Source organism: Perognathus longimembris, chromosome 9 (assembly GCF_023159225.1).
Source record: "Perognathus longimembris pacificus isolate PPM17 chromosome 9, ASM2315922v1, whole genome shotgun sequence".
Lineage (NCBI taxonomy): Eukaryota > Metazoa > Chordata > Mammalia > Rodentia > Heteromyidae > Perognathus > Perognathus longimembris.
Window position 1 is genome coordinate 11,380,272 of NC_063169.1, and position 15,453 is coordinate 11,395,724.

General features: G+C 43.0%; 1 protein-coding gene across 2 annotated transcripts in view; it reads right to left on the minus strand.

Annotated features, from left to right (window-relative positions):
• Armc2 (armadillo repeat containing 2) overlaps positions 1 to 15,453 on the minus strand; it is a 101,765-nt gene that overhangs the window by 22,992 nt on the left and 63,320 nt on the right. For both annotated transcript variants that reach the window (XM_048353721.1, XM_048353720.1), the window contains 2 exons: positions 14,594 to 14,739; positions 10,129 to 10,228 (listed from right to left, as the gene is read on the minus strand). In XM_048353721.1, coding sequence (XP_048209678.1) covers positions 10,129 to 10,228; positions 14,594 to 14,739 — 246 coding nt within the window. The remainder of the gene's footprint in view (positions 1 to 10,128; positions 10,229 to 14,593; positions 14,740 to 15,453) is intronic.

Sequence of the window (15,453 nt, forward strand, 5' to 3'; positions counted from 1 at the left end):
CATTCCTCCCTCCCCGCCTTCAGATGGAGAAAAGAGGGGGTGGTTGCTGGCAGCAGCCCTGCCAACTGAGGGATGGCATGCGAGATCAACAAATGGAGACGGCAGATTGCACTGTTCGCAGCGCCCTGCTTCCAGCAATGGCTCTGCACACTCTATCTGTCCTCTTCCTCAGGGTTGGCGAAGGCCTCTTTTCTCTCTCCCTTCTCATTCTCCGCGGGATAGGGAGTGTGAAATGGTGGGAAGCAGAAGGGCTGGCGTTCCTTTGTCCCCCTGCCATGCTCACCTCGGCTCACCTGGAATTCTGAGACAGGGGGCTGAGCGCAGGGGCTCTGCAAGGCTCTCTCCCCGCCCCGGGCGGCCTTGGCTTCCATTCGGAACCAAGTGTCCCCACAGAACCCAGACCTGGCTTGGGGATTATTATGGAGAGATGATCTATTGTTCCCCAGCCTGATCCACCTCGGGTCAACAAAGTATAATTGACTTTAAATATCCTGAGGATTTATAGAAATTAAACCAAGACCAGAAGAACGGATTTAGAGAGACCACCAATTCCACAGCAGAAAAGTGCATTCATACACAATTCTCCATTCCTCTCTTTTCACACATCCATAAATCAACATGTACTTTTATAATGTTTTTATTCAACTGAATACAAAGTTGCATATTCATACCACAACTATGTGGTTTTGAAAGAACAAAATGAAGATGAATCAGGGGAGGTCCTCCCCCCCCCCCCCGCCTCCCCCCACCAAGGCGGTCTAGTATAACCAGTGCACACTGGCTTTCTAACTTTGCTTCCAACCAAATAGCTTAGCAACAGCTACAGCCAATCAGAGCTCAGACAAACAAGTTCATCTATTGTAAGAGGCCTGATGACAAGTGAGCATGCCAGTTCTAGCCTGTGGGATCTCTGCCTGAGGTTAACAGGCTCTGCCCAGTAATCACACATGTTACTAAGTGTTATGGCCCCGCAAGCCTGCGAATATAAAATTACTTTAACTGGAACGAACCAAGGAGCAGAACTGCTGAGCAGAATACTTTATGCCAAGTTCTAGGAACACCAGCAACCGTTGAAGTCACACTTCATGGAAGAGGTGTCGGCCTAAAGCCTACTTCACAGGAGAGACTCAACCTCTCCTCAGAGATGTGGAAACTGAGACTTCAAGAGACTCAGTGGCTCCCAAATCACACCCTGGTGAGAGGAGAGACAGGACTTCCAACAATCCCCTCTGAATGTCCACGCCTTTCCACCCCACTTCTTACTCCCACTCCTCCAGCCCTGGGGACATCTCTCAATCATTCCTGATCTCACTCAATTCTGTCATCTCAAAAATCTCCCCGAAGTCCCCTCTCTCCCTGGAGAGAGGCGCTGGCTGTCTGGGAGGCTGTTTGTGGATGCTGTCAGCCACCCAGTGATGAACAGCAACGCCACTTCCCCAAACACAGCTTACATCATCCATCTGCTCAGAGACATCTCCTGTCTAGGTAGCTGCCAAAGGCAGCGTCTGAGGCGCCATCTGGGTCTGAGGCCCACTTCCGCATGACCTCCCCAAGCGCCCCACCCAGGGCCGGCCAAAGCGGGCATGCACCCTAAATCAGCTGAGGTGTGATGTTGACCACCGCAGTAGGGGCTGTCCAGCCGTCACAGACAGAGTAAACTCCCCCTGCAGACTCCACTCATGGAGGAGAGGCCAACCTCTGGTGACAAATTGAACCTGAAGGAGGTGTAAATGGGCTTAACATTCGAACCCTGGGGGGGGGGAGGGGAGACGGTTAAACGGAAGGCCTCCACACTAACTTGGCTTTTTTGTTTAAAGCTGGCACTCTACCACTTGAGCCACACCTCTGCTCCCAGCTTTTTTGCTAGTAAATTGGTGATCGGAGTCTTGGCTTCAAACCTCAATCCTCATAACTTGGCTACTCTTGAGTAGCTAGAATTGCAGGCATGAGCCACCGGCATTTGGCTTGAACCCTCTCTGAAACAGAAAATGAAATTGATCAGAATGTCTTAAACTCGGGTGAGAAACCTCTTGCCTCTGAGAGCGAAGATCTGCAATTTGCATAATATATCAGACTTCCTGCCTGTAAACAAAACTCAAAGCTTAGGGATAGGTGGTTTGATGAACAGATAAATGTGACCAACCTAGAAGACAGACTGTGCACCCCCCGGGAAAATACCATTTCACCTCAGAGCACTAACGGTCAAGCAACTAATGGCCTAAAAATAGTGGCGCTCTCAGAGATGTTAGAGGTTCAGAATCGACAATGTAATAAGAAGATTGCTTTAAAACCAGAAGCAGCTAGACTGAGTTCCTCTAGCCATCTATCCATGCTAGCAGCAACCAATTATCAAGGACCCACTCTCTGAGTGCAATGACCCCCCACCAGTGCCAAGGCAATGCCACTGGGCCATTAGGTTCAATTCACTTGTACGCCACAGACATCAGTCAGTCAGGCACTTAGGTTTCGTACGGAGTTCAGGAAGCGCCAGTTCCACAAGGGCAAAGCAGTAGGAGCTAGAGAGGGGGAAACAAATCCAGGGCTTATAGTGTGTCTGCCTGGTCAGGGGTGCGGAGCAAGGCCAAGGGGAAACGCAGCCAAGCGCTCTTGGCATCCACTTGAATGTGCCTTGCAGAGGGGCTGGGAAGACAGCCACTGCTCCCTGCCAGGGAGGAGGCAGAGGGCGAGCAGGGCCAAGCTGCTATACAAAGGCACGGGGGAAGGGGTGGAGGCGCCTTCCTAACCAATCCCCTGGCCCTTGAGAAGACGGAGGGGAAAGAAAGGTCGCACATTATCTCTGGGACTGCCAGAAGACTGGGGGTGCATGAAAGATGAAGAGCTAGAATATCAGGGTGGTATTGTGATCTGGGCTTAGCATGCTACGTGGCTGGAGGAAGCCCCCCGCCCCCGCCCGCCTCTACTTACCCTAAAAGAAGTCACAATGGTATGAGGGAGGAGGGACCTTAAAAATAGCACAAGCAAAGATGGGGCTGGCAATTCCCAGTGTCTGCAAAGCTCCAGTGAGGGTCCTGCCTCTGGAACCAAGAAATTCACCCTATCTAAATGAACGAAACAGAGCCACAGGGTCCGAGAGACAGAGAGGACCGATGAACATTCGATAGGAAGGTAACGAAGGATCCTTCTTGTTGCACCATGGGTGACATTTTGCAAAAAAAGAAAAAGAAAAACAAAGAAAAGAAAAAGAAAAAAAAATTGCCAGTCTTACATAAGCCTTATTTGAGGAGTTTTCAGTAGATCTCTTGCCCAGTAGATATTTACAGAAGAAATGAGGAAAATCCCTTCATGTTCTTCCAAAAAAACAAACCCACACGGATTTCGCTGAACTGCTAAAAATGTAGCAAGGCTGACGTCAGAGCCCCCCCCCGCCCCCCTGCAGGCCGCGCTGCCTCCCGAGCTGATAGCACCCTGCCCCCCCTTATTAAGCCCATCTGTCTGCACATTTGGTTTGTACCAAATGTAGTTTACACCATAAAGCAGACAATATGTGCATATTTCTTAAATGAGATTTGTCATTTAACTGAATTTTGGTCAGCATTTTTACTTAACTCTTTTCAATGTGCATCAAGCCAAGAGAAATGCTGCCATACTTTTGAGTGTTTGTGCCAACAGGGACTGGAGTCATTTGTTGTGACATGGAGTTTGGACAAATGAGCCGCAGAGACGGAAGCCAAAGAAACTTCCTACGAAAGTCTCTTGTTCTCCCTGTGGAAGTCCATTATAAAACTGGGAGGACCACGCAGATTCTCCTTCATGGAGACTGTTGATGAGCTGAGCACTCGCAGTGAGCTGGGAGTGGTGGGAAATGCAGAGGAAACTTTGAGTGGAGGATGAGACTGCAAGGTCTCTGAGGGGAAGATACTATCATCAACCCTCTAGATGCACAAGTTCCCGCCTCTCTGTACACTGGACCTACGATAGGAATTTCTCCCAGGCAATCCCAACACGTACTCAAACCCCAAAGGCTCGTGGGTTTGTTCTGACCCTAGAGACAGCACACTTTCAGTATGTCAAAAGTATATTTGTAACAGCGCTTAAATTCTTTTTTGGCTGCCACGAATTAACTAGAAGCAAGAAGAAAAGCCTGGCATCTGTGCCTTCATTTTGTGTTTGTCGTTGTTCTAAGCTGTTCTCTCCATAATCACTCTGCAATCTCCTTGGGCTCCAGTAAAGATAGAGCTGATCAGTAATATCTTGATGACTAGGGACTAAAACCAGCCCCAAAGGAACAGCAGAGCCTTGCAGGGCCAGGTCACCCCCAAATGAGGACAATTACCAATAATGATCAGGTTGCTCCCCAGAGCTGGAAAAAGTCAGCTCATGGAAACCAGATTGCTCCCCTCCAGAGAAGACAAAAATAACTTCTCTAGAACCTGGGGGAACCAGAATGGAGATAATGACCAATCATGTCAAACCAGTAACTGGGACTCTTTTAACGGCACACCTCTGTCCCCTGCCCCTAAATCTTCCTGTGCTGAATCCTAATGCTCATGACTACACCTTGAAGGTGGCTGAAGAGGAACTGAAATATCTTCCTGTGGTATCATACTGCAAAACTGTCTCCTTTCTTTGCCAGATTTCTTTCCTAATAAACTTTCCTATCACTTTCACAACACTTTTGAGTCTAGCCTGAATTCTCTTGCTAGAGGCAAGGACCAAGAGAGACAGCTGTGCTAACTGTTCAGTAACCAAACTACAATCCCCATATGCGGACCAAAGGCTCATTTTATGGAGGGCCATGGGCCAAAGAGATGGTATAAACTGTGCTAATGAGCTCACCCCCCTCACATTTGTTTGTTGCAAAGTTAGAAATTGTAGATATGGGCATAGGCTGCCGTTTTTCAGAACAGGGCATCACATTTACAGAAATACTGCATGCACTCTCATACCTGCTACTGGGTGATTATTTTAACAATAAAACTTGGTAGCTGTGTTCAACATGCTCTCTCCCATCTTGGGCAGGCAGTTTTGAGGGTTCCGAGGGCCTGTGCTCATCCCTCCTTGAAGAGTGTCTCAGATGAGATAATCTGGGGTAGAATCTAACATACTGTGGCTTTAGATGAGGACTCTGTCTCTCTAGCTGGGGTACAGCTTAGTGATAGAGCACTTATCCAGCCTTAAGGACCTTGCTTAGATCCCTGGCACTGCAAAAACAAGAACAAACAACCAAGCAAAAATAACCTCTCACAAACTGACATCAGAGGCTATCCTGAGCTACTGGTTACCACTTACCACTTACTGGGGGAAAAGATCTGGACACCTGGCTCGGTCTTGTCAACTTGCTTCCTACTTAGTCACACTGAAAAAGATGTTGAAATCTCTTGGGGCTTTGTGGGAAGCTCAAAGCTATCAACATTGGAGGAAAGTGTTTTAAGAAACCACCTTAGTAACACAGAGGATAGGTTTCCTAACCCAGTGCTCATTTGAATCCTCTGAGAAGAATACTAAGCATAGGTTCTTGGGCCACACCTCAGTCCTGGACCGGAATCTGCCAGGGTAGGTCCTGAGAACCAGCACTTCTCAAGCTCCCCAAGTGATTCTGATCATAAGATGAGTGTGGGAGCCATGGATTTAAATGAAGAAAATGATTAGAAATTGTATCGCTTAGCCAGGCCTTGTGGTCACTCCTGTCATCTGGGAACTCAGGAGGTTGAGGCAGGAGGACCTCAAGTTCAAGGCCAAAATATCTAGGAAGATTCTGACTCAAAACAAAAACCACACACAAAAAGAAATCTTCCTGCTTTAATATCCACAATCTGATTTTAAAATAATGCCTTAAAAACTAAATAAATGCACATTTCTAGAAAATAAATCTATCTGCCCCTCATTGATGGACTTGCTACAGACAGATTAAATATATTGAAATAGATAACTTCTTATGTGCTGAAATCAGCCTTGACCTTAAATAGTATAAAACAATGGGAAAGTCTCTTTGGGTAGTTTCTCATATCATTTTTCTCTCTCTCTCTCTTCTTTTTTCTTCCTTTAATGGAAAACAACAGCAGAGGGAGAGGAAATACTTTATTTTTCCCAACAGAAGTTGGCCTGGTGCTACCTGGTTCTAAGCAGGATTCCACCTGCCTCTCCCCACCCCAGAACTGTGGAAGTGGCTGACCACAGTTTCCTGTGCAGCTCCCTGACTGGACGGATGAGATCACTCAAGAGCTCTGTGTGTGTGTGTGTGTGTGTGTGTGTGTGTGTGTGTGTGTGTGTGTGTGTGTGTGTGTGTGTGTGTGCGATGCTGACATTTAATTTATCAATAGAAAAGGTTTTTTAAATTTCCTTGTTTTAATGCTATGTACAGATGTGTACCAACCTCCGTGACTTTTTCTTTTTCTCTTTCTTTCCTTTTTTTTGAAAACAGTTTTTGATTCTGTGTCATTTTAAAACACAAGTACATAATCTCAAGAGGCTGAAGCAGAAAGCTCATGAGTTTGAGGCCAGCCTGGACTCTCTAGCCAGCCTGGGACACAAGTAAAATCCTGTAGCAAAGCAAAACAAAACAAAACAAAAGAACAAAACCAAAACCAAGAGTAACCATCCTTAACAACAACAAAGCGCAGTCATAAAAACGTGTGTGTGTGTGTGTGTGTGTGTGTGTGTGTATGTGGCTAGTATTGGGGCTTGAACTCAGGTCTTGCTAAAAATGTCCTAGTGACAAGCAGAGTCCTATTTGGAAGCGTAGAGTGTGCACTTAGTCCCCGCTGCACACAGAGTTAATGGCGGGCAGGCGGAAGGACATTAGATGCTCAAAGTCACAGCCAATCACGTCATCTGTGGAGAGGGAGTGTCACACAGAAAGTGAGACAGGACCCAATCGCATGTTAAGGACGGAGACAGATACAGAATGATGTACTTGGAAAAGACAAGGAAAGTTGGCTTTCAATTTTTTTTGCTTCTTTTTGGTGCTAGAGATGCGGTTCGTGGCCCTTCATATATGGAGCACAGTTCTAGCACTGAGCTACCTCCTTGGGCCTACATTAATGATTTTTGATGCTCACAAAACACAGGGATTTAAAGAAATGTCTTCATTTATACTTGGACTGACCTTGGTAATGTTTCTCATTGTTTAGAGTTTATGATTTATGGTACTGATCTTATGAGTGGAAGTACATACAAAGCATTTCATTTTCAAGGACATACTATACTTAGGTATCTGTTGATACTTTGCATAACAATATTTTTTGTTCAAATACATGACTTTTAGTTTAATTGTACTAGATATGTAATCTGTCACAGGGAAAGTTAAACTTGCTTCTCCAAGCCACAGTTAGAATCAAAACCTAAAATCATCTAGGGTCCTTGTTTAAAAAAATAATAATGAAGGTTTTTCACCAGGTACAGTGGCTCATGCCCCTAATCCTAGCTACTTGGGAGGCTGAGGCCTAGAGGATAGAGTTTCAGAGCCATCCAGGGGATGCTAGACTCCATCTTCAAAATAACAAGCAAAAGAGGGTTGGAGGCATAGCTAAAGTGGTAGAGTGCCAGCCCAGAGTATAGAAGGTCCTAGTTCAAAACTCTAGTTCTGCCAATTAAAAAAAATTTTTTTTGGAGCTCTTTGACAGTTATATAAGTTCCTTTGGAACAGAAAACAGAATAAAAAAGTCTAAAGGTAGTTCCCAGGATTTAAAGGCAATGCTTTACAGGCAGTTTTAGGTTCTCAGAATAGAGATAAGGCCTTCAATTCTTTGTGATATCACTTGGTGATAACTGTGCACAATTAAGGAATACAAAGGCTCCAAAGTATATTTCCACAACCCAAGTTAATCTTGTAGAAGCATTTCCTAGAGCTAAAACAGAAATTATTGTAGGAAGTGGTCATTCTATTTGAGCCAGTTCCTGGGGGGTTGAATTTTGTTTCAAAAAATCAAGTTCTAAACCTCAATGTCTAAGTCAATCTCACTTAGAGTAAAATGTTTTTAAGCACTGCAGATAATACCACCACTACTACACCCCCATCACACTGTGGTATGGGATTTCTGCAATTTTGTTTTTATTCCAAGAAAAGGAAGATAAACAAATCACACTTAACTAGCTACCTGGGCCCAGGGTACAAGCTGTGATTTCTGTTCTGTTATTGTTTATGTCAGCCCATCCAAGTGAAAAGTATGGGGAAAATTCTCCTCATTTCTTCCTCCAAACTAGGAAGAGGAAAGTAAATACTGAAGGAAGAATACTTGAAAACATTTTAATGACACTTTACAGATTCCAAAGCACTTTTACATACTTTAAATTCTTTCCTCCAAGACCTCAAAGTCTATGCTGGTAGCAACACTTAGGTTTCTCAAGACAAAGTCTCAATCCCTTAGGAACGCCCAGTAGTAGGGGAGGTGTCTGCTGAAATACTAACCATTCGCAGAACTGCAAAAGAAATAGTTTTACATGGACATATGGGAGTTTTGGTTATGATTTTAGGAAGTAGTTGGGGCATATAATTACCTCCTTGTAACCTGAACTCTCTCTGCTTCTCCAAAGTATTTTGGTTTTGAGGGAAATATAAGTTAGGTACTTTTCTTACTACAAGAGAAATCGAAGTGATAATTGAAAACCATTAACCTTTCTAGAAAATGTGTAACACTCTGTCAAGGAGATCTGGCTCAAATTGCGTGGAAAATAAAATGATTTTGCCTCTCCAAAACAAAAACAAAACCTTGTAACATTTCAATCTTTTATATAAGCAAACGAATAGTCAAAGTAATTTTATTTAGGTTAAAAATATGCCCCTTATTAAGATAAAATTAACACATTTAATATTATCTATCTCATTAGGGAGAAAATCAATATGATAACAAAGTTGGCTCCAAGAACAACTGCAGAATTTTAAATTTACAAGTATTTAAAAGAACATTAGGAAGTGAGGTGCTAGTGACTTAAATCTGTAATCCTAGCTACTCAGGAGGCTGAGATTTGAGACTCAAGATTCAAAGCCAGCTCAGGTAGAAAAGTCCATGAGATTCTTATCTCCAATTAACCTCCCAAAAGCTAGAAGTAGATCTGTGGCTCAAAGAGCACCAGCCATGAGCAAAAAAGCTCAGAGATAGCACCCAGGCCTTTAGTTCAAGTTCCAGCAACACAAAACAACCAACAATCAAAAAAAAAAAAAAAAGCCTCCAAGACAACCACAACCACCACCACAACAAAAAACACATTAGGATAAGAGTTCTAGGTAGAATATTCACCAGGCTAAGGACTTGCAAAGCAATAAAATCATAACCCTTGCAGTGAACCTGTCACACAGAAATCTACACATTAATAGGTAACCTCCTAGTGTCTGCTTCCTAATCAATCAGTCAATGGCAAATTCAAACATGGAGAAACTTTAGAGCATCAAACCTTGAGGCCATTAAACAGTACTCCCCTCCCCTCTGTGACTCTGTCAGGACATGCTCCTACCACTCCACACCTGCCTGCCTTCTAAGTTTTCAGATGGTCTTTTCCTTTTGTGCTAGTCCTGAGGCTTGAACTCTGGGCCTAGGCACTGTCCCTGAGCTTTTGTGTTCAAAGCTAGTGCTCTGCCACTTGAGTTACAGCTCTACTTCTCGCTTTTTTGGTAGTTAATTAGAGATAAGAATCTCACACCGACTTTCTTGCCTGGGCTGGCTTCAAACCACAATCCTCAGATCTCAGCCTGCTGAGTAGCTGGGATTACAGATGTGAGCCAGCACCACCTGGCTGGTTAGTTCTTCTTAATCATAATGAAGTGACAATGGTCATGGATGTACTGCTTAGGTTTTGGTGCTGGGTCTACATTCGAGTCCTTAGAGATCCCTGTTTATTTTGTTTGTGTGCCCTCAACATTAAAGCTAAACCAGGGCACCCCAACTTCACCCCCAGATGACTCCTGTAGGTGGTCCGTGGATCACCAGGAGGAACCACACTTTCAGCGCCCCCCTCTAAATCAGGATTGGATGCTAGAACATCTGCATCTCAGGCAGGCACCCCATTCTGGAGCTCAGTAGCTAACTGCCTGCTGTAGCAACTTCCACTCACATTGCCAGACTAGGATTTCCACCACAGCGATTATAAAACATAAAATCAACCAACAGGGGTTCGCAGGGACACGGGGGCAACCACTCTGAGGACACCAAGCGTTAGGTCTAGGGGACTGACCTGCTTCTGCTGGTGCGTGTTTAATAGCGTCAGAAACAAGGCGTAACACCTGGAGTCACTGGCCAGGGCCGTGCAGCACTCACGGTAAGAGGTCAGCTTGCTGCCGAAATGCCAAATGAGAAAAGAAAATGTTATTTTTCTACAAAATGCAAGTACACAGTGTGATTTAATGTGACACGTCAAAGCATTGCCCAGTTCATGAAAAGGGGTCTGGAAATACAACATTCCAGTCTAGAGAGTCTGCGAAAGGCTTGGCTGTCATTTCTAGATTCTGGGGGTTGTAGGTGGGGAGGGTAGATAAGAGAATTCAAAATAAAAATCCTTGGTGGTTGGGGTGTAGCTTAGTGGCAGAGAGCTTGCTTGGCATGTACAAGGCTCTGGGTTTGATTCCTGCAGAAACAATCAGTCAATTAAATAAATGAACAAAAACCGTTTGTGGGGTGGGGACTTAGTTCAGTGGAAAAGTGCCTGCCTAACAAGCCCTCGGTTTGGCAATGGCGCTGGTGGTATCTTTTAAAAAATAGAAACGTTAAGACTGTAATACATCTGATGGTATAAATTTACATTATCCCATATGGCTCATATAACAGAAGCTAAGAAATTTACGCACTATCTGATTGGATGACAGTGAATTCCCAACCCTACCAGAAGGAAATATCAAACTGTTTTTGTATTCAGTGGAACTAGTCGCTTTATACTTACTTGCCTGGCAGGTGCTCTACTGCTTGAGCCATGTCCCAGCAGAATCTAACATAGGCTAGCCATGCTACCCAAATATCAGGAGAAATGGGAAAACAGTTAAAATTTCGAGAGTAGGCAAGAAACCAAACCCAAAGGCAATACTGACAGGCCATATCAAATAAGGAGATGTCTATCATTTCTTATTACTTAATAGACCAATAGGTAAAGCATCTCAATATCTTTAAAATCTGGCCATGTTGCAAACTACCAATAAGAAAGTATTTCCATAAATAAATAAATTTTAAAAAGCAACTAGACACCAATTAAAATTATTTTAAAATATATCTTCAGAAAATTAAAAGCATATTTATGTGTCAAGGAAATAAGAAAAATCTAAAACTATTTAACTTGAATAATAACAAAAAGACTTCAAATGAAAACTTATACAGCTAAAGCAATATTTAGAGGAAAATTTATAGCCTTAAGAAGCCCCAAAAGAAAGGAGTTGAGTTTCAAGCTAAAGAAGATATAAAATACTCATAGATAGTAGAAGAAATTAATAAAAATAAGAACATGGAATAGAAAACAGACACACAATGAAGTTTACTAATAAATCTGCTGGTCCTTTACAAAAACTAATAAAATTGACGAACTTTGGTAAGAGTTTCTAAGAAGATAGAGAATCTTCATAAATAATCCAAATTAGGAATGAAAACCAGTATTAGAAAGATATGAGCATAGTGGTTAAAAGTATGAATTCTGAAGCCATTTGTGTGGTTTGAATGGTAGCTCTCTGAGTTAGTGTGTACTTTTGGGAAAACTACTGTTCTCTATGTCTCAGTTTCCTCATATGTCAAACAAAGATGATGCTAATCTTAAAAAGTTGTTACAATGATTAAATGAATTAGTATTTGCAAAGTACATAGAATATTGCCCAGCAGAGAGTAGGTATTGCACCAATATTTGTTAAGTATGTAAAATAGATTATAAAAATACAACAGAGCCAGGTGCCAGTGGCTCACGTCTGTAATCCTAGCAACTCAAAAGGTCGAGATCTGGGGATCAAAGTTTAAAGCCAGCCCAGGCAGGAAAGTCCTTGAGACTCTTAACTCCAATTAATCACCAAAATGCTGGAAATAGAGCTGTGGCTCAAGTAGTAGTTTGCTAGAGTTGAGCTTAAAAGCTCAGAGAGTATACCCAGGCCCTGAGTTCAAGCCTCAGGATGGGCACAAATGAAAAAAATAAATGCACACACACATAGAATAACGTTGAGCTCTGGTAGCCCTGGCCTGTAATCCTAACTACTCAGACTGATATTTGAGGATTGTGGTTCAAAGCCAGTTCAGGGAAGGAAAGCCAGATTCTTATCTCCAGTTAACCACCAATTAAGTGGAGCTGTGGCTCAAATGGTAGAGAGCTAGCCTTGAGAAAGAAAGAAAAAAACAAAGCTCATAATAGCACCCAGGCTCTGAGTTCAAGCCTTCAAGTCCTGGGACTAGTACACACACAAACTTCGCATGAACTCTACAAACTTTTCAAAAATAGATATATTTACTGTACTTTTCACACACTCAGTTCTAAGGAAGCAAAAAGGCTTGAATATTTCCTAACTCATTTTATGAGGCTGGTATAAACTTTTTACCAAAACCACACAAAGACAATAGGAGAAAGAAAAGGAAAGGCCAACGTAACTATGACCATAGATGAAAAATCCTAAACAATATACTAAGTAGCCAAATTTAGCCATATATAATGACTTCACATAAGAACAATTTTCATGTAATTTGCCACATTAATGGACCGAAAAAATTAGATATGACCAAAATAGATTCAGGGCTAGCATATGAGATAATAACACTGCTTCAATAATGGAGAATCACTCTCTAACCCTCTAAGTGGTATCTATAAAAATCTGCAATAAATATTGTTTTTGACAAGCGGCCATAAAAGTAATTTAAAGTCAAGAGAAAGACAGCATACTAAACCTTCTCCCAATTTTGTATCAGACTCCTAATCAATATGACTATAAAAGAGAAGGAGATGGGTAGGTATGAGTTTCACAATTAGAAAAAAAAATTCTTATTTGCAGACAATTTTCATGGATAAACTAAAAGAATTTAAAGATAAACTCTTAGGCCTGCAGCTAATCAAGAGTCCTGGTTACAACTAGGGCTTGGTAGCTCAAGCCTATAATCCTAGCTAATCATGAAGCTGAGAGCTGGAGGATTGTGTTTTGAGGCCAAATGAGGCAGAAAAATGAGATAATGACTCCATCTCCAAAACAGTCAGCAAGATGTTGACTGAAGGTAGGGCTCGAGTACCAGGGTGCCAGCCAGCAAATGAGACTCTGAGTTCAAATCCCAGTACCAAAAACCAAAACCAAACCAAACAAACAAAGCCCAAAGGTTCCCAGATATAAAGTTAATAGATAAATATTGACAGTATTAAGAGACATTAGTAACATATTATGAAAAAACAACTTAGCATGGTGCTAGTACCAGTGCGTGAACTCAGGGCCCTGCAGTTTTGCTCAGCTTTTTCACTCCCGGCTGGCACTCCAGCACTACTTGAGCTATGTTCCTCATCAAGCATTTCTGGTGATTAGCTTGAGATAAGAGTCTTGAGGACTTTTCTGCCTCAGCTGGCCTTAAACCTCATTAGATCTCAGCCACCTGAGTAGCTTGTATTTTAGGCATAGGCCACCAGTGCCAGGCTGAGAAAAATAATTTTTTTAAAGATTTACATTCATAATTTATAGTTGCAGCAAACACCGTGTATGATCTAGGAATTCATCAAGAATGCATGTACTAAGTCTTTATGGAGATAATTATAAAATTGTGTTACAGGGCATAAAAATTAAAAAGCCTGGGCTGGGAATGTGGCTTAGTGGTAGAGTGCTTGCCTAGCACGCATGAGGCCCTGGGTTCAATTCCTCAGTACCACATAAACAGAAAAAGGCAGAAGTGGAGCTATGGCTCAAGTCATAGGGTAACATTTGTGAGACACCATCTCAGCCAATGGCTGGGTCCCACGGGGTGTGACCATCATGCTTGGTGACACAGGAAAGCATAAGCAGGAAAATCACAGCCCACACCAGTTGGGCAGGAAGCAAGACACTACCTCACAAACAACACAAAAGGGGCTAGAGGCCTGGCTCAAGTGGTAGAGCGCCTACCTAGCAAGCACCCTTTAAAGAGCAGCAAGCAAAAAAATGTAAATGCATAATTTAAAGACAGCTGTAAAATTTAACAGCATCTTCCTTTGAGGCAACCTAAATCCATATGATCATGGCCTCAAGAATAAAGTACTGGAATGATTTGTGAGTGTGCGAGTCAAAGTTCAAACAACAGAATTAAAGTCACCATCTCTTACTAACGGAATTAGATCAGTCTTTCTAAACAATGATCGATCTTAGTTAAAACTCTTACATCCAGTCTCCACGTCTGCCACAGACTGCCATGTTTCCTGTGTAGTGCTTTATCTCCAGGGAGTTGAAAAAGAAAATGGAAAGAAACAAACCCTCCAGGACAGCTCACCGCTGGCCTAAGAACGAAGGAGGCTGACACGTGTGTGAATTTGGAGTTGCCATACAATCACACAGGAAATGAAATCCAGTTAAATGGTGTTCTTTACCCTAGGGCCACCGGATTTAAAACATTTTCTAGGACTTAAAGTAAAAAGCAACAATGAATAATAAAAGAATTCCTTGTCTGTTACCCATAGGAACCCCAAAGATAAGCATTAGCACTTTGGTCAGGCTCCTGCATGTCTGCTGTCTACCCACCTGAAGATTCTAGCAATGTTAGTACAAACATCTTTGTCAGCCACGTACTGTGCAAGCACCGAGCAGAGCTGGGGAAGGGCGCTGGCGCTGAGGAGTTTACTTCTTGCTAGTGATGAATCAACCAAGTTTCTCAGTGCAGCGGTGATCTGCAAAAGCATGTGTGTGCGTGTCAATTTTTGAAGGATTTTTACTCATAAATATTTTTATTCAAATATAGTAGTTGTATAAAGGGGCATGTGTGCACATGCATATGATGTATCCTGATTAACCTCTCCCCTCTTTACCCCTCCCCTATCCCATTCCCCTCTTCCCCAGATAGTGTGTGTTTGTGCACAGCTCACCCCATCACCCCCATAACTCTGTGTCATCAGTAGGAAAATCAAACCCCATTATGATTCTCCACAGGAGAATGTGGGCCTGGGTACAAGCAACATGACATGAAAAGACAGAAAGCCTACTTGGGTTCAAAGGTAAAAAATGGAATAGTAAGTAGCAGCAAATAAAGGCTGTGACCATAGGACATGTGACATTTTTCTTTTAGTCTCATTGTCTTTCAAAGAGACAAGAATTGAGGTCTCACACATTTGTGCTACTTTGCTGGTGGTGGTGGTCTACATTAAACAGGAAAGCCATGGACTTTAGCCTTTGTCCAAGAGAACAATTTACAGCCTGGCATGGGGTGGCTCACCCCTGTCATCCCAGGCTGAGATGGGAGGATTGCTGTTCCAAACCGACCTGCATGGGCGGAGAAGTCTGTGATACTCCATCCACAGAGGAAAGTTGGTCGCCATGCTGTTGGGCCCAGCAAGGCCCAGCAGGGCCCAGAGGCTAAAGATGGGCTCGCAGCTCAGGCACTCCCC